The sequence below is a fragment of the Megalops cyprinoides genome, chromosome 14, assembly GCF_013368585.1.
Source record: "Megalops cyprinoides isolate fMegCyp1 chromosome 14, fMegCyp1.pri, whole genome shotgun sequence".
NCBI lineage: Eukaryota > Metazoa > Chordata > Actinopteri > Elopiformes > Megalopidae > Megalops > Megalops cyprinoides.
Window position 1 is genome coordinate 33,016,373 of NC_050596.1, and position 18,414 is coordinate 33,034,786.

The 18,414-nt window shown below is 41.7% G+C and overlaps 3 protein-coding genes across 5 annotated transcripts in view; 2 read left to right on the top strand and 1 right to left on the bottom strand.

Annotated features, from left to right (window-relative positions):
* LOC118788899 (ceramide synthase 6-like) overlaps positions 1 to 5,143 on the top strand; it is a 30,322-nt gene extending 25,179 nt beyond the window's left edge. The window contains exons 8-11 of one of the 2 annotated variants that reach the window (XM_036545096.1): positions 471 to 577; positions 2,719 to 2,875; positions 3,193 to 3,216; positions 4,636 to 5,143. In XM_036545096.1, coding sequence (XP_036400989.1) covers positions 471 to 577; positions 2,719 to 2,875; positions 3,193 to 3,216; positions 4,636 to 4,830 — 483 coding nt within the window. In that variant the 3' untranslated portion in view covers positions 4,831 to 5,143. The remainder of the gene's footprint in view (positions 1 to 470; positions 578 to 2,718; positions 2,876 to 3,192; positions 3,217 to 4,635) is intronic. The other variant, XM_036545097.1, reaches the window with a different exon arrangement.
* Positions 5,144 to 7,657: 2,514 nt separating this feature from the next.
* Positions 7,658 to 14,436, top strand: nostrin (nitric oxide synthase trafficking). 2 transcript variants are annotated; one of them, XM_036545913.1, is made up of 16 exons: positions 7,658 to 7,684; positions 7,867 to 7,952; positions 8,820 to 8,903; positions 9,089 to 9,151; positions 9,432 to 9,513; positions 9,614 to 9,676; positions 10,308 to 10,406; positions 10,677 to 10,802; positions 11,247 to 11,345; positions 11,474 to 11,596; positions 11,785 to 11,893; positions 12,027 to 12,115; positions 12,287 to 12,412; positions 13,083 to 13,311; positions 13,737 to 13,820; positions 14,161 to 14,436. In XM_036545913.1, the coding sequence occupies exons 1-16, from the start codon at positions 7,658 to 7,660 to the stop codon at positions 14,295 to 14,297; spliced, it is 1,626 nt and encodes a 541-aa protein (XP_036401806.1). In that variant the 3' UTR covers positions 14,298 to 14,436. The 2 variants fall into 2 exon arrangements, with proteins under 2 accessions (XP_036401806.1, XP_036401807.1); XM_036545914.1 differs by lacking the exon at positions 9,614 to 9,676.
* A 728-nt stretch (positions 14,437 to 15,164) lies between these two features.
* On the bottom strand, positions 15,165 to 18,414 carry spc25 (SPC25 component of NDC80 kinetochore complex). Its single transcript, XM_036544659.1, has 7 exons — positions 18,372 to 18,414; positions 17,479 to 17,641; positions 17,316 to 17,381; positions 16,649 to 16,795; positions 16,263 to 16,367; positions 16,031 to 16,129; positions 15,165 to 15,277 (listed from the first exon to the last, which is right to left on the bottom strand). The coding sequence occupies exons 2-7, from the start codon at positions 17,630 to 17,632 to the stop codon at positions 15,165 to 15,167; spliced, it is 684 nt and encodes a 227-aa protein (XP_036400552.1). The 5' UTR covers positions 17,633 to 17,641; positions 18,372 to 18,414.

Consider the following 18,414-nt stretch of genomic DNA (forward strand, 5'->3'; position numbering starts at 1 on the left):
GGACGTTAGGCAGCGGGGCTTGTAACCACAGATGTGGAGGTCGAGATTTGCACTGTGGAATCTTTGGGTTGGCTCATCTGTGTTGTCCAGTGAGGTCTGTCTGAATGAAGGTGTCATAGATCACGAATGGGCAAAATCTGCAGTTTAAGCAACACTTGACAAATGCTGCCAAATATGTATTTGTGTTTGCTCAACACATAATGTAGGATTTTAGCAAGACGGGCTGAAGGGGAAACATTTATGCTGCAAATAATTTTACATTAAATGGAATTTATCATAATTTTAATTTCAGTGAGGTTGTTGATATTGATGTTGATAGACTGTAAAATCTGGACGTTAAGAGACTGCATGGAAATTGTGGTGATTAACTGTGTGCTGAAACTTAATGGCACTCTTTCCAGTGTGAATACTCTTGCTTTCTGTTTCTAAATGTCCAAGGCCTTGACTCTTAAACTCACTGGTTTTTGCAGGCTGCAAAAATGGCCAACTATGCCAAGTGTCAAAGACTCTGCAACCTCATATTTGTGCTGTTCTCACTGGTGTTTATCAGCTCCAGGCTTGGGGTTTATCCCATTTGGTAAGTGTGGTTTGTGCATCTCACTGCACCACATCCATTTACTCTAACCCTGCATCACAACATCAGAGCTCTGACTAGCACCATACTGGGTAACAGGTATGAGAGCAGTTTCCTTCCGTATCCAGGACAGTTAGTGTAGAATCAATCAAGCAATTTTGGGTTAGCAGATGTTAAATCACCCAAATGCACAGGATAGATAATGTCATGTCAGGACAGTGAGCCCTGACGGGCAGTAAAACAAGGCTGGTCTGAGATCAGTGACCAGCAGAGAGAGAGTTGTCTGGTAGTGAAACAGGGCTGATTTGAGAGTAGTGATCAGGAGAGAATGGCCTGGCTGATAGTGAAACAGGGCTGGTCTGAGATCAGCAAGCAGTACAGAGAGACATGACTGGTAGTGAAACAGGGCTGGCCTGGGATCAGTGACCAGCAGAGAGAGAGTTGTCTGGTAGTGAAACAGGGCTGATTTGAGAGCAGTGATCAGGAGAGAATGGCCTGGCTGATAGTGAAACAGGGCTGGTCTGAGATCGGCAAGCAGTACAGAGAGACATGACTGGTAGTGAAACAGGGCTGGCCTGGGATCAGTGATAAGTAGAGAGAGGCCTGGCTAACAGCGAAGCCGAGACTGAAGACTGAAGTGGAGAAACCGGGAAGTTGCGGGTGGCGACCACAGTGGCGACAGTGCTGTGCTCAACATGCATGATGCATGAATATGTTTGGTTGAAACTCCAGGATGATGAGTCTGTGTCTCCATCTGCTCTGGTTTTAATGGGCTCCCAGCATGCTCTGCACCGACCTGTAAGGTGTCAGCGCCGAGAATCTGTTGCCATGGCACCAGCCTCATCAGGCAGATTTGTGCTCCCTAAGTGATGCTCAGAAATTCAGCCTTTTTAGGTGCCCAGGGAACATTGTCATTTTTGGTGGGGAAGTCCTGAAGAGAAACCAGTTTATCACTCCAAGTAGCACAAGCTGAGTCACGCCTGCACTAACATGCCATCAGACCCAACCAACCGTGTCCGAGTTCAGCATGAAATATGGAGACTCCAAAAGTTGCTTTGGTTCTTTGAACTATGTATGAGTTTTATTCATAGAGCAATATAGCTGTGAAGGGGTTATTTTCCAAAGCCATTCAGTGGGAGGGAGTCAGCTCCTCTGACCAGGCGCATCTCTGACATGAGAGAGGCTGAGACACTGAAAGCAAGCCTCAGCGTGGAGGCCCCAGACGGGACTTGAACCTCTCCCCTTCCTGGCTCCTGCTCGCTGCCTCGTACCTGATCCAAGCCCCAGGAGAGGCAGCCCATGAGTGCTCTCTCAGCCCTGCTCTCTGCTGGGGTTTCTGCTGTGTCAGCGATGACCTCACTAATGTGGGCAGACCAATGCAAACTGCACTGGTGAGGGGCCTCGCCGAGGCGGTGGCTAAGCCTGAATTACAGTCTTGCTTGGAGTCACATCCTGCTCTGCTACGGCTTGCTGCTGCTCCACTGATTTCATGTTTGGACCTTTTTATTTCTGTTTTATGTATGATTGGACATGTTTGCATGCCTCCCAGAAAAATGGAAAAATATTCCAATGCAAATAAATTTTCCGAAGCGCTGGCTGTTTTTTTTTCCCCCTCAAATTGTTAACACATGGCTGCCTCCTCTCTGCCTCTCATCACTCCCTGTTGAGCTCGATATTCACACTGCAGCGACATGCACACATTAATAACGATAGCAGATCTCTCTGGAAGGTCTTTATTAAAGGCGTGGACAAAAGCAGGTCATACATAAAGCCATGAGGTTATTATTTTGAAGGACAAGCACCATTAATACATCTCTGTAATATGTTAAAAATTACTATGAAGAATAGCTGTGTGTTGGCTAAAATACTGTAGTGGTTTGTATTGTCGGCCCACATTCAAATAACACTCCCTGTGCCTTTCCCTTGACTGAGAGGGACGAAGCACACATTTTGGCTCTTTTTTTTTTTGAATATGACAAACTTTTCTTGAACTTCATCGACTGTCAAAGCCATGACGTCATGTCAGTGTAATGAAAAGCTGTCAGAGTAAGTGCTTTGTGAGGACAAAGCACATTGTGGGCAGACTGAATCTGGGCCTTGGCTAACCAGTGGAGTAAACTAGCATGTCTCTTTTTGGGCCTCAGGATTTTGAACACTACCCTGTTTGAGAGCTGGGAGATCGTGGGTCCTTACCCCTCCTGGTGGGTCTTCAACTTCCTGCTCCTCCTGCTCCAGCTGCTGCACTCTTTCTGGTCCTACCTGATCCTGAAGATCGCATGCAGAGCCATCTCCAGAGGAAAGGTGAGGGCCACACCTGAGCTCCCTCTCTGCAGAGTACCCACTGCTTCTCTCTCTGTGCCGATCAGTGTGCTGAGAGCCCTCACATTTGTGAGACATATGAAAATATTGCCAAAATATGCCAAAATAATCATAATGCAAAGCTCCTGTGCCTCTTTTAGTGGAGATGACGATGCGATGCATATGTTAAGCGAGCGACCACTAAGCACAGTCATGGCTACCAGCTGAGAGGGGCAGGATCTGGTGTGATTGTGAAGCCCTTGCTCAGATTGGCTGTTTCTCACGTAACTTTTTTTCTGTCCTTTGTGCTGACCGTGGAGGCGGGGAAATGGAATCCTCTGCATGTAAGTAGGGCGGGGAGATCTGCACCAGGGGCAGACCAGGCTCTGTGCTCCAGAAATGAGATTATTAATTAACTATCATCAGTTAATTCAATTAATTAATTAATGCAATTAATTAAGCTTCATCCTCCATCATTTCTGAATAATGTGTTTAACATTTACATGTATTATGTATGTTTTTGGTAGTCTTTCAACAAGGTGACAATATGGAAAGTTTTCATTACATTATCTTTCACCTGTCTGTTTCCAGCAAGAAAATACTTTAAATATTAAATCTGAAATCAGTGATCTGTTCTTTTTTTAGAATAGTTTCTCTTCATAAACATGAATAAAATCTTAATCAATTTGTCTTCATGTGGGTTGTATGAAACATAACATGGTTGTGTTAATTTTGAAAACCATCTAACTTGTCATAAAAGTAGAATTTAGCAGATATACTGAGGTTCCAGAGGAATTGTCCCATAAGTTCTGCGTTGGAGATATGAGATTATTAATTAATTATCATCACTTTAATGTAATTAATTCATCTTCATCCTGCAGCTGAACACAGGATTCAGGAGCCATGACTCATTCCTCTCCCCAGGTCATTGTTCATGTATCAAAGACACTGAAGTGTCTCGCGTAATAATGTTCTACATTTTCAGAATCTTGTTACGTTTCTCCAGCCCACCTCTTTTGAGTGTTTAATAATTCACACGTCACCCTGTGGGTTTTTCCTTTGTGTTGGAGTCTGTCTGGGCTACCCGTGATATCCCTCTGCAGATTGCTGTGGCTGTTTCAGTCAGTGCAGCTCAGATGTATTGGGATTGTTTTGTTAGTAAAATGTTGTCAGTCTCTGACTCGCTTTGGCCACTGTTCAGTCTAACAGCTGCGCACCTTGTCCTTGGCTTTGAGTAACGCAAACTAGTTTCATCTTACCATGACAACCTGTGCACCTGCACAGGAGCTCTGAGGGGGACAAACGCAGCCCTCAGGTACACTCACCTGCAGCCAACGGCGAGTCACACAGCACACTGTCGCGGAGTGGGTGCTCATCGAAGCATACGTGCTACTCCATCCACGTCATCCATGCAGCTCACAGGTGCCCTACAAGTCACAGGGTGACTGAGCAGCGTGGTTCGAGTGCACCCTGGCCAACCCACCGACCCCTATCCCTGGTGTCGGTAGAGTAATGTAGAGTAGTGTCGGTTTTAAACAATTGCTCCTTTTTCAGCTCTCCCAAATACTATTTCATTAATGTCTCTGAACCCAGAACTTATGATGACACATGAGTATGGAAGCGTGATCTGCTTGAATGTGGTTCTCAGAGATGAGGAGAGAGGGCGTGGATGTTAGAATGGATCTAGGCCTTTATTCCAGACTCCCCTCGGTTAGTGTCTGTTGTACGGTTCTAGCTGCTGTTCTGACCACATGTCCCCGCAGGTGTCGAAAGATGACCGGAGCGACATCGAGTCCAGCTCCGATGAGGACGAGGTCCCTCGCCCCACTCAGAAGCTCCACAACAGCGCCACCAATGGGACCGGCGGTGCCAACGCAGCCAACGGGGCTAACGGCACTAACGGCGCCAACGGGACCAACGGGTACCTGGCAGGGGCCAGCTGCTCGGACGAACACTGATCGCTCCGCTTCGAAACGCTGCGAGCAGCGAACGCATCGCGCAGACACCATTAGTAGATACATGTACATGAGGCACGAATAGCATCAGCCGTTTGATACTGGAAGCTCTCGATAGAATTCAGCTCTGTTTTCTGTACGATTCCTTACCCCACCGATCTCTCACGCATTTCTCATCAGCTGCTCCTCTCTTTCTCCGCCCGTCTGTCCGCGCGGAAAGAGCGTTCAGTGGAACGGCGCTGATGTCGCGGTCTCCTTGCGCACTGGCCGGGTTCTGCACTCTGCGAAAGAATGGGGCCGTTTCGTGTGCATCACGTAAGCATGCTGAGTATATGTAATCTGACATTACGGAAGTGGTATTTTATTATGTCTGTGTCTTTGGACATTATTTATTTATTTATATATATATATATATATATATATATATATATATATATATATATATTGGAGAATTTTGGACAAAAGGGATTTTTGCTGTTTTAATAATTTGACTATCAGTGTTGAATTATCTAGGTCATGGTTTGGCTGCTGTAGCCGTTGTTCATAAGTGTAGGCCCTGATCACTGGCATGCTCTATGTCTGTATTTCATTTGGACAACGCACCCTCACTCTCGCTAAACCAGTGGTTATATTTGAATTGTTTGCAGGTAAACAGTAATATGTATCCATCAAAAACAAGGAACCACAAAACACACCTTTGCTCACGTTGTACGCTGTATATGAGACAACCAGTAACAGTATTATGTCCGTGTGTGATTTAAAATAAGTGCTAAAACATATATTTAAAGCTTACATATTTTGTAAGAAGTATTCGTCAGCCATTTTTGGTATGTATTTCATCAAAGTGCCTCATGGCACATTTATAAACACAGAAATAGCCAAACACATTCTGTGATGTTAAAACATTCACAGTTGTCCTTCTTGGTTTTGTAACTCAGTTATGGTATGATTCACAATAATAAGTCCTAAATTTGGACAGCTGGAATACATACACACCTTGATAATTCATTCCTCAATAATGTGTTTAACTTTTACATGTATTATGGTAATTTTTGGTAGTGTTTCAACAAGGTTAAAATAATGGAAGTTTTCATCCAAATTTTGAATTTATCATGTTTGCTTTGTCTGTTTCCAGAAAACACATATTTAAAATAATAAATTTCAAGTCAGTGAGTGGAACCATTATTTTAGCATAGTTTCTCTTTGTAAACATGAAGAAAATTTTAAATAGTGTGTCTTCATATGGGATGTATGAAACATAACACGGTTATGTCAATTTTGAATACCGTCTACTTGTAATAAAAATACAAATTAGCAGATATATGGAGCTTCCAGAAGAAGTATCCCATATGAATTTCTGAAATATAGTAGAGGCACCATTATATGAACTGAAACTCATGGTGTTGAATGTGCTGTCCTTTACCCTCACTGTAAATCTGTGAAAATGTTTAACATAACATAGATTGAAACTGTTCACATTCAGATTGAATTCAAAAGTATTTAAATTGGAGAATTGTTAGACCAGCAGAATAAACTAATGTAGAAGTAAAATGTTAGGTTTACATTATTTTGGTGATGTTTCTTAATAGATGTCACATTTCATTTTAATTAGGAATAAATTATCACTAGAATCTCTTTTATGGAGATTACACACCTTGACTGTTACAACCACTCAAAATTCCCGGTATAGATTGCATAAATTCACAGTCCACATCCAAAACCAGCTCATGTTCCCTGATTTCACTGTATTTCTGAGCAAGTAGTATGCTGATGTAGGTGGCAAACAGTAGATTTGCTATGACGTTTAGGTGCCTTTCTCTGGTTTCCTTCCCCTCACAGAGTTCTGAATTTCTCCTGTACATCGCGTTGATTAGTAGGTGTTTCTGCTATCATGTGAATAACTGGAAAAGCCTTTTATTTCAGTACTTTCTGGTGATCTTCACTGCAGCTCCTTCTCTTGTTGCAGTGATGAAATGACTCCAGTTTCTCTGTTTTTGTCAGACCGACAGTTGAGACGGCTGTCATACAGTTCACGCTCGATATTTCAGTATAATCCCTGTCACAGAGGCCTGGCTTTTTCTGCCTTTCAGACTGATGAAACTTTGGATAGGTACAGATGACAAACATTGCCATGTATTTTGAATAAACATCTTTCAAATCAACAAAGTGCATCAGCATGATTATTCTTTGTGTATTTTGTGATATCCTGATATTTTGCCATTTATTTAATATAGGAAAATTTTCTTATTCAGTAACCATGAAGAATTGTTTAGGCATTTGTTCAATGTTTACCCTACTGTCGATATTTAGTAACTGGTTAGGTATAATCTCAATAATTTATGTTCAGTGACATTCCTTTGAAGAAAAATGTTAAGCTAGTTTGTTTATGGCCATGAAGATCTACAGTCTATTTTAAATGCCTTCATAAAACACAGTTCACAGGTGTGTTTATACTATAAAACACATTCTTCAGTTAAAAAAAACACTTAAGAGACACATACTAGCTGAGTTTTTTGCTTGATAATTAAATCTGATTTCCGTTGAACTGATATTCTTTCTCTTCCTGGATATTTTTGGAGCAGGGGGAGGGTGGGTTGGGGGCAGGGGGCGTTTGTGTGTAAAATATCTGAATGATGTGACCTCTGCAGGTAAATTCATCGTAATGAGTACCGTGAGGGAGGGGCGTAAGTGCTTTTCCTTCTACCTGAATGGAACGAGCCGGCAGAGTACATTGGCTGAGTGAGCACAGGTGACTTCCGCACGCATGACTTTGGGAGGGTGGTCAAAGTTTCAAGTGCAAAGTCAATAAACAGCCAGGAGCCGCAGCAAGATGAAGGACCCCACGAGTGGCTGCAGGGTAAGTACGCAGCAGAAAAGGCCGTCGGCATGCCTTGTCTGATTTCCAGAGGAAGCCCAATTTAAATGCTAAATGAGATTTATCTGATGGCTGTTGGGTTTAAAGCTTGCAAGTGGAGTTCTCGCTCTCTGGGCACACGAAACAATGGCAGTAAAGGCCAGCTGTTGTTGGATGTGTTGCAGTACAATTCGCTGTACCAGGATCTGAAGAAATTTTCAAAGAATGGAGAGCATTTCTGCAAGGAGCTCCTGGCAGTCTTCCAGCAAAGGTAACCCACATGTTCTGTGTCATATTTGAACCTAATGCTAATGAGTATTCGTGGCCATGAAAACAGCAGTCAGTAGTTTCATATGCTACGCAATGCATCACTGAGGGATGTTGGCTAGATGTGTTTTTTTTAGAATAATACAGAAATAGCTTAACAGTAAATGTGTGTTTGATCATGGAAAATACAGACCGCCTGGTCCTGGGGAAATTGGGATTATGGTTTAAAGTCTCAACTATGGGATTAAATTTTAATGGCCATCTCAGTTATCCTTTCATCACCCCGATGCTGTCAATGAATATAGTGGGAAGATCCTTAAAGGAGCCTTCACAGAATGCAAGCACAACCTCGCACACAAACACAAACCCATATGTGTGTATACATACACACATACACACACACACATACTCTTACAGTACAGTCCAGTGCTCAGCAAAACTGGGCTTGGGATGAAGGATTTTTTTAAAAGCACTTCCTGCAGGAACAAAAATGAGTGCTGAGTAACAAGGATCACAGTTCTATATACAAAGATCTTCATAGGTGTAGTCAGCAAGATGACTGCCCAGCAAAAACAGTCTATGAGTCTATGGAGGTCAAATGAGAGGTAGAGAGGTTGAAATTCAGGTTTTAGACACACAGAAGTGTTATATAAACCCTTGTTGATGCCAGTAATAATGTCATTGCATGTAATGAGTGAATGTGTAAGGAAGAAGTGGAAAACTACTACTTCATGAAGTTACATTCAGTTTGATGCTGTGATCAAACTTGTGTGAATTACGCAATAGCCTGGGAAGTCCCTGGCTGGCTGGTCTTTATTTTCATCTGCAGTATATTTTAAGCACGTGATGAGTGGAATCTCTGCACTTGCAGGTCTGAGCTGGAGAGCAGTTATGCAAAGGGACTGCAGAAGCTGGCTGGAAAACTCATCAAGGCGTCGAGCAGTATGACCAGCAAGTGAGCTCCTTCCAGCTTTGTCCCATGCAATCTAAAGAGATACAAAAAATCCCTGATCATCGCAAATGTTTGCAAACGAAGGAGAAGGCTAGTTTACATTACTCATACTAATTGGACTTTAATGACTGAACTCCACTGTAAACTTCCCCGCAATGTTTCCATTCTTGTTTTTCTTCTTGTTAAAGTTCTACCTACAACGCTTGGGCCCATGTGTCGGATGAAATGTATTCCACAGCAGACATACACAGGTAAATACATTTTACAGGTACATTGCACGCGGAACAGTGTGGAGTAAGTGTAAGGTGTAGAGGTTGCCAGTTCACTTCCCAGGACCATTGCAGCGGTAAACATGGGCAAGATACTTAACTTGGATTTCCTTATTCAATATCCAGCTGTATAAATAGAGAACATGTAAAAGTTAAAAGCTACATACATCACTCCTGATAAGAACATCTGTTAATCAATCGATTCATGCGAAAAGAGCTGGGAATCCATCAAAAGCAAACCTTTTTTTACTTTTGATGTCAGAACACTGGGGAACGCCTTACAGCAGGAGGCTATTCTGGAACTCCGGCAGGTTCTGGATGAGCACACCAAACGGAAGAGGCCTGTACGTATGCTGCCTTCATCACTAGCCAGCCTTTACAACACTACACTGAGCTACCATGTGTTCTTCCAATCTCTTTCTGTTTTTAATTGCACACTTGTAGCTAGACAGCGCTGTTGAGAAGACCGGGAAGCTTGTCGTCACAAACTGGAATGAGCAGCTGAAGGTGGGAAGTTATTCATTATTCCTGTTACGTATTATCTATGTTGTGTATTACAAACAAATGCTGTAGATCCTGTTGGAATAATGTTGTTGGGAAAAGGTCCTCTTAACATTCTTCCCTGAAACTGTGTCATGAAATGGGTCTCAATTTACAAGCCATTACATTAAAATTAAAAAGTAATAAAGATAAAAAAATAAGAAGAATTTACTTTTTTGGGGGGGGGATTGTTATTTATGAAACAATTTCATGGCCAATATAGTATGTAGCAAAAAACACAAAATAACCTTTCAGGAAACATGGTAGAAATCCAATTAAATTATTAATAAAACGTAAATCAGCTGGTAATACAGCCAACCGGTGATATATTTGCTTTAATTAATTAGGCAGAGCACTAATGAAATTCTCGCACAGAATTGACTTCTATTTTAAGGAATTATGCTCTGGTTGGAATTAGACATCCATTTTGTGTTCAGTGAAATGAGGCAAACCAGATTAATTCCTTGAAATACAATTGAAAAATCAGGCAGGAACAACATTCATTTTGCACTGATGAAGACAAGAGGGATATCAGCCAAGAACAAATGTAAATTGTGAAATGTACACATTAGAAATACATTTCCCTCCCCACACACAGATCAAGAAGAAATTAATGGGATTGACAAGAGAACATGAGGCCCTTTTCAGCTTTGTGGAGAACAACAAACATATATCCACAGAGAAAGAAAAGCAGAAGGTAAGATCATGAAATATTAGTAAACTAAGTACTAATTGTATGTTTTCCAGTCCAGGTAAAATAAGGTAGTACTGTCAACATTTGGTCCATTGATCATAGTTATGTGTATCATTTACATTTTAGATTTAGTCATTTAGCAGATACTCTTATCCAGAGAGATTTAGTGCCTACCAGAAGATTAGTCTTTCAACCAATAGGTTATTTTCTAGTATGATAGATGGCCAAGCTCACCTCTAAGTGTGTATGATCTTCAGTTTTCTTGTAATGCAGATGCTCAACAGGTTGACCAAGTCAGCAGAGGCACAGACCAGGGCAGATGAAGAGTACTTTAACATCAACACGGCCGGCCATCAGTTCAGACTGAAATGGGAAACCACACTTAAGAACTGCTACCAGGTGACTGGCACCAGCCAATGGGAGCACGTCTCCTATCTACTGCCTCTTCTGAAATGGCTCATGTGAATCAGGGATGTCTGCATCAGGTTCTGGAATGTTGGGCTCCAGAGGGGTCTGTACCTCTGTACCTCCCAAACTATGGAAAAAAAAAACTGGAAAAATCCAGAAAGCAAGTCCAATCAAGTCTTCTTTCTTGATGTGCTGGCATGTTGCTCTTCAGCATATGCACTTCTGCACTTGCCGAATGTGAGCTTGTCTTTGATCCTGTCATCTTTTCATCCTAAATGAAGCCCCACTGCTAAGACACTAGTGTCCTCTAGCCAGGAAATACTCTGAGACGGATTTTCTGTGGACTGGTTGTAGTGTCGCAGGAAGTGTACCTCATTTATGTGTACAGATGTTTCTCACAATGCGGAAATATGTCTTCATTTGCTCCCATGTCAGATCATTCAAGAGCTGGAGAAAGAGCGCATTGAAATACTGTGTAACATCCTCAACAAGTACAACCTGCACATGGCCAGCTTTGGGCAGACCCTTGCACACGTGAGTAGAAATACCTCAACTACACCCTGGAACTGCAGCTGAAGGCCAAGTTACACATCAGCTGAGGCCACTCAGCTCACTCTCTGAAAGGATGGTTTGCTTTCACACTCTCTCGCTTTCCCTCGCAGTGTCAGAAGCAAATAGACCAGTCAATCCGGAAAGTGGACGTGGAGAGGGACATTCAGGTCCTCGTTGAAGAGACCAGCATCACGGCAGAAGACAAGGCTGAATTCCTGCTGGCCGATTACTTTGTGAGAGCTGCCTTTCAGGGCTTGCATACTGAACATGCTTCACTCGCACCTGGTCTTTTAGCAGAATAATCCAGATGTCTTCCTGGTTAGCAAGGATTGTTTCACTGTGAGATCATGTGTGATGCAAAGGCCATTCTCTTGATTTAGCTGATCGTTTTGTGGTAACGTACTATGATGATGTACCACAGGAGGAAGACAGTAAGACTGTGATGGGGAGAGAGAGACGGAAGGAGGCCATCAAGGCCAAACTCCAGCGACTGCAGGACAATATCGCCAAGACAAAGAAAGATCAAGATGGTACGCTTTCACACTGACAATAAATTCTCACTGCATCCATATGCAATGGGATTATATAAACTCCAGAAAATACTTCTGCAGTTCACCACAAAAAACTCTATATTAATTACAGCTCATGCTATTGATTTTTAAGGTTTGGAGAGGATGGTGAAAACCTACACTGATAACCCATCGTTCTCAAACAAGAAGAATCTGGAGGAGACAGAGCAGCTGCTTGATGAGGTGTTTCCAGCCAGGCTGGTTTTCCCTCACTTACTGTATGAATGGATGAAGATGCCTGCTGTCCTGCTGTAGCACCTCACTGATTTCAGCTGTGCTTGTGGTCTGCACATTGCTTTTATTTGCAAACAAGGTTGTTCGAATGTAAATGTTGCGGTCTCGATATTTCCTCAGACCACCCTGAAGCTGGACCTACTGGAGGCAAACCTCTTTAAGCTCTCAGTTGTCCTGGCCGAGTTGGAGGGGAAACCAAAGCCCTCACACAGGTTCAGTGACAGCATTACAAAATGGAAAGATAAGGTGCAGAATAATGGATGTAATTAATTGTTGGTTTATTGTTTGCTGTTTGTCTTCAACTACACTGTGCTCTTTGAACTGTAGACTGTAGCACAGGCTGCAGGTTCATGCTGTTTGTTATATTATTGATGCCTAACGGGGTTGTTTACAGATCTTCCTAATGGTGTTCTTCACATATTCTTTCTCCCTATAAATTAACAATGCCAGGTTTCTAAAGGGAAAACAATGCAAGTGTTAAACATTTCAGTGATGATTCAAATACAGCTGCCATTACCTTATCTTAAATCATTTAAGATTGTCTTGTACAAAGTGTTGGTCTGGTTGACTTTTCATGTTCTGTTTGAATAATTTTGAAAATTCCTCAATGTTAAAGCAATATTAAAGGAGTTCAGGGGAACTCCAGGTATTTCACCGCACAAAAATAAGGCTAAAATTGCATAGATGGAATCTGATCCCCAAATCCTACAGCACTGGATTACTGCAAAAAAAAAAAACATTGCCACCACTGAACATGATCTTGCATCACGCATCATGATAACACAGAAATCATAATTAATAATATTAATATTTCATGCGGAAAACCTAAATATTAACAGTCACTGTCAAAGTAGAGTTGACACAATGTGTTTAGTTATCAGGATACCTCCAGCCCACGCTGTGTCTGTTTCTGTAGGATTATGAGCACAGCATTGTGCGGCTGGCCCGTCCAGTCAGGATTAAGAGGACACCGTTCAGGTCGAGACAGTCTCTCAGGTCCACGGTCACGCACTCAGCTCCTGCACTGAGCATGGCAACACAGCCCCCCGCGTCTGACCCCGACACGACCCAGGGCACCGAAACGCAGCGTGAGGACGGGCTCAACGGATACACCGAATTCGATGATGAAGACGATAACTGTGCCGGTAAGAGCCAGAGTACAGCATCTTTTATGCAAAACTATTATTTACATTACATTTGCTTAACTGACACGCTTATCCAGAGTGATGTGCATATTTATGTATATATCATATATTTACACAGCTGGACGGTAATTAGGACAAACTGGATTAAACACCTTGCCCAGGTGTACATCAGCCCCACCAATTGCGCATTTTAAATTATAGTTGCTGATTATATGCAATATGCACAAAATGTCACATATCATTACGTTACTGGATACTGATCATTATTTTGTGCACTGCACTTGCTCTGTTGACATTCATTGATCGTTTCCAACAATTTTTCATGTTAAAATATGGAAAAATGTTTTTTTTTTTTTTTTAAATATTAAAAATCAACTTGATTGTACTTGTAATTTCAATGACTACCGTTAATTTTCCAAAATCAGATGCAGAGCTCCCAAGCATTGGCAAATGCAAAGCACTTTATGACTTCACATCAGACAGAGACGACGAGCTGAACCTAAAGGAAGGTGAGTCATGGCTAAAGCTGGCTGTGCTACGCTAATGCTGCGCTATACTATGCTACGCTAATGCTGCGCTATACTATGCTACGCTAAACTATGCTACGCTAATGCTATGCTATACTATGCTACGCTAATGCTGCGCTATACTATGCTACGCTAATGCTGCGCTATACTATGCTACGCTAATGCTGCGCTATACTGTGCTACGCTAATGCTGCGCTATACTGTGCTACGCTAATGCTGCGCTATACTATGCTACGCTAATGCTATGCTATACTGTGACAGTAAAACCATAGCAAAGTGTCTGTGGTAACTAACAAATGGGGAAAAAAAACATCTTGGACAGGTGACCTTCTGGACATTTTTGAAAAGGATGAGAGCGGTTGGTGGTATGGAACATTAAACGGCCAGAAAGGACACTTCCCATCCACCTATGTCGAGGAGCTGCCCACGCTGAGTGTCGCCATGTCATCTGATGTATGACACGCCATTGGATACTGCAATGTAACTAATATAAAAAAAATTTCTTTACTTTCTTTTCTACTTTAGACCAAGATTTCAAATTTTCAGTAATCTTTCAGCATCAATAATACAAATAAGAACTGTAAATTGCCTCATTTTGACAAACAACCCAATTTGTGATTTCATTTCATATGAAGTTATTTGGACTTGATGCACAGAACACTCAATTTGAATGTCACTATTAAAGCTCATATCAAACTTTAAAAAATGGAAAAAGTACCTTTATATCACCAGTGAGCTTTTTACAGTGAGTCCAAAGGAAATTTAGATCTCCATTCAGGCAGGTTTGTATCCCAGGGTAGACATTGTTCTTTAGGGTCATTTTCACTGACTGAAAGTATTAACACACAGTCTTCCAGTCTGACTAACGGCATAATCAATTAAGGTGTGGATTAAGATCCTCCAATGTGAATAAGGACTTACTGAATTAAGGCATTAAGGTAGAGGTTAACATCCTAAAAGGCATTTCCAGGTAAGCAAAATTTAGCCATTTGTTCAAACATGTTCAAACTGTATTCTTCCTGACACAACCATTGGCACTTCTTCTTCATGGAAGACCCTCCCTTGATTCTTCAAGGGCTTTAGCAACCTTACATACTGCTCTGACAAAAACAGCTACAGACAATCAGGTAGAAAATAAAGAACCACTGTGAATTGCCTTTGACAGAACACATAAATATAGACATTTATTTCAAACAGTTAGCAACTTCTGTTCCACATACAGCTTCTATATGGCAAGTCATTCAGTGCCCTGTAAGTACACCATATGCCTACTGAAACCAGGTAATTTATGACAAAAACATTTGACAAAAATCATATATACATATTTTAAGATGAGAATTCCTTTCTGACATTGGCCAGGAACGCAGAGAAGTTCTTGGTCTCCTGCAGTCTGCGTTCCAAGAGGCCCATGTTCTCCAACGGAGGATCACAGGAGACCACTGAAAGAGGAGATCAGAGAAGAGAGCAATAACGGTTACAAGATTCAGAATTTTCTGGGGAAAAAGCCTCTGTTGTGAGGTCTGATTATTAGACCAGAGGTTGTGATTTGGGCCTTCAGAAGTGGAACTACCATTCTCGGGGTAAACACCCACGAGTCCTTACGTTAAGCACCTCCGTTTGCCTCCCTGCATGGTGTCATCAATGTATGTCTTACGCGAGACATCCAAAGGAAAAAGAGGGACTGGTGGTACACAGTCTGGCTCTTTTCACTGAGCAAGCCGAGTTCAGCTGAAGCCAGCTCATCGATTCTGTAATTTCATTCACCTTGTGTTTATCCTTCGCCAACCACAACATCTGCTCTTGACATTTGACTCAGTGAATGGCTTAGGCATACCTTTCAGCCATAACTGTTTTGGTAGGATGGCTAGTCAGCGGCTCCCTCCACTTTGTTTATTTCTACTGGTTAATGTGCATGTCATTCCAAGCATGTGGCAAATTAGAAGAGCCGGATGTTCTAGAGCACTGTCAATGCTTACAGCTCACTGAAAACACCAAGGAATCTTTTCACCTGCACAGTACTAGCTGCAGGTTCAGCTTGAACCTGGACTATGAAAACATTCAATAATAAAAAAACACTGGGGATTGAACCTGGAATTACAGGTTCATTTCTAACAAGTGTTACATTTAATCAAGACCAGACTGCTGTGCACCATCTGGAGCCTGGCCATACCTCATACCACACCTCTGCTTACCTTCATAGGATCCCTCCTCATTGATCCTCAGGATAAAGGTGTATGCACCCTCAGGGTCCTTATGGTTGATGTTTCTGAAGACAAACTGCAACTTCTCACCTTCATACAAAAATGTAAAATACTCTGTTACAAACCAGAGCTACAGGCATCTTAGGAGGACTTCAGTGATTGAAATGGGGAACTGAAATTATTTCAGTAAAAGTATAAATCTCCAAAAAGGCAGGAGCCTTACCATGAATTTTTCGGATTTCCAGTCCAAGCCAGTCCTGGAACACCTGCTTAGCTTTGTTCAGATTTTTCAGCCTGGCTTTATTTGCTTTGTTCTGGGAAATAATCACTTCAGAGATGGAAAAAAGAGAGATGAATTGGGTCACTATTTTCATTTTGGTCCATAAATGAAATCAGGTTTTATAGTTGTAAACAGAAATTAAAATTATAGCTAACATCACAGCAGGGTGTATCAAATATGCAATCTGTGAATATAAGCTTTTGGAGCCTTGATAAAAACATAATTGCCCACATCTTTTATTACTATGTGAAAATAAAATGTGTGTGGTAATTTACATATGAATGCCACCAGAAGCTACGCTGTGAATGGATTCCTCGTTAAAAACGCACATTCCCTCTTCTTGGCTTGGCCTTCCTTCAGCCTGTTAATGTTTCTGATCATGGTTTCCTTTTGAATCTCCTTTTCCTCTAGCTCTGACAATGTATCTGGAATGCTTCCTCGCTTCTCTTTCGTGAGGGCACGGATGTGCTCCAAGTCTAGAATAAAACACAAAATGTACATGCAGACATGAAGAGGGCAGGAAGGAAATTTTCAACAAGGGCAGTGCCAATGCACCCATGCACACGAATGTTATAATCTGATTCTCACAGATACCAGTGATGTATACCTCATCAGAAAACATAATGGGAAACACTTCACACCAACAGCATAACACCTTAAGTTTAGGATCCCATCGTCCTCCAAGCATAGCTAACTGAGTAAGCTGTTCTACATGTAGATAACCTAGAAGTAGTTTATACCAGTTCAGGAATATGAACAGTGTAAATATTAATGTGAAGTATTTAAACAAACCACATTTAATACTCATGGTTTACAGTGAAATTGCACTGCTTTCCAGCACAGTGGAATATGAATCATTACAAATCATCCTGATTTGTTTTACTTTGCACAACATGTGTCAATATGAGTCTTGAATCATCAGGACAATTAGATTATGAGGATCTTGCCCACAGAGTTCTGAGTTTAACGCACATTAAACACATCTACAGTACTCACCTCTTCTGTATATCTGAAAAGTTTCGAACATGGTCTCATCCTCCTTGCATTTCTTTGAGCATGTATCTGTAAGTGAAATGTATATGTAAATGAATAATGAAATTATTAAAATGGCAGTTGTTTTGGGCTAATGAGCTCATTTATGGGGCCAGCGTCTGCATACCTTTCACCGACTTGAAGAACTGTTTGTGCGCTTGACGCAGCTCTTCCTCCGTGTCAATCATCTCGCCTACGGCCTGACTGAGCAGTTTGCTCCGTATCTCTTCCAGCTTGCTGCTGAAGTGTTCCACGACATCGGGATCTTGTATGCACGCCATACCGGTGACCTAAAATATAAAACAATGATGATATACGGGTTTAAAATGCTTTTAAGCGTAGATCCTTGGCTAACAAGCCAATCATGCAGTCGTATTCGGCAAGTTTATTGAATTCACAGTGACCATAATCTTAGCCAGACGCACAGTACTTAGCAAAACAACTTCAAACTGGGTAGAAAACTAATGTTTACATTAACCTACAGGGTTACATCGACACTATCTATTGTTTTGTGCATCTTGCAGATTTAAAGGCTACCCATCTTACTACGCAGAACAGACACAGCAGGTTTGATACGCAATGCTAAACAAGCCCCGTGTTCCTGCCATTACAACAATGCGCTGATTGTTTTGCACTTCATCAAGCTGCATACACCGAAATGGTAGCGACAGTCTGAACCATCTTAAAATGTACCTCGATTTTATTCTTTTAGCAGCTTTCTACGCGAACTCGCTGTCTTAGATCTGAGCCCGTAGTTTTGATCGGAAAACTCAGAACGGAATCCACTGTCTTATGTAACAGAGTTAACTAGCAAGTGTTCTTATTACGTTTTCGCAGCATGAAAATAATAACGTTACAGCAGATAACATTAATAACATTAGCCAATGGCTAAGCTTAGTCTGATAAACCGACTGGCTGGCTAGCTGTCTTGTTAACTAGCTAATTTACACAAAAACGATTCCGCATACTCGTCAACAAACCAGCAAATTTATCTGGAGAAATAAAAGTAATCGAGCTCACCAATATGTCACAAAAAGGTATGCGATAAACGCGGATGCTTAAT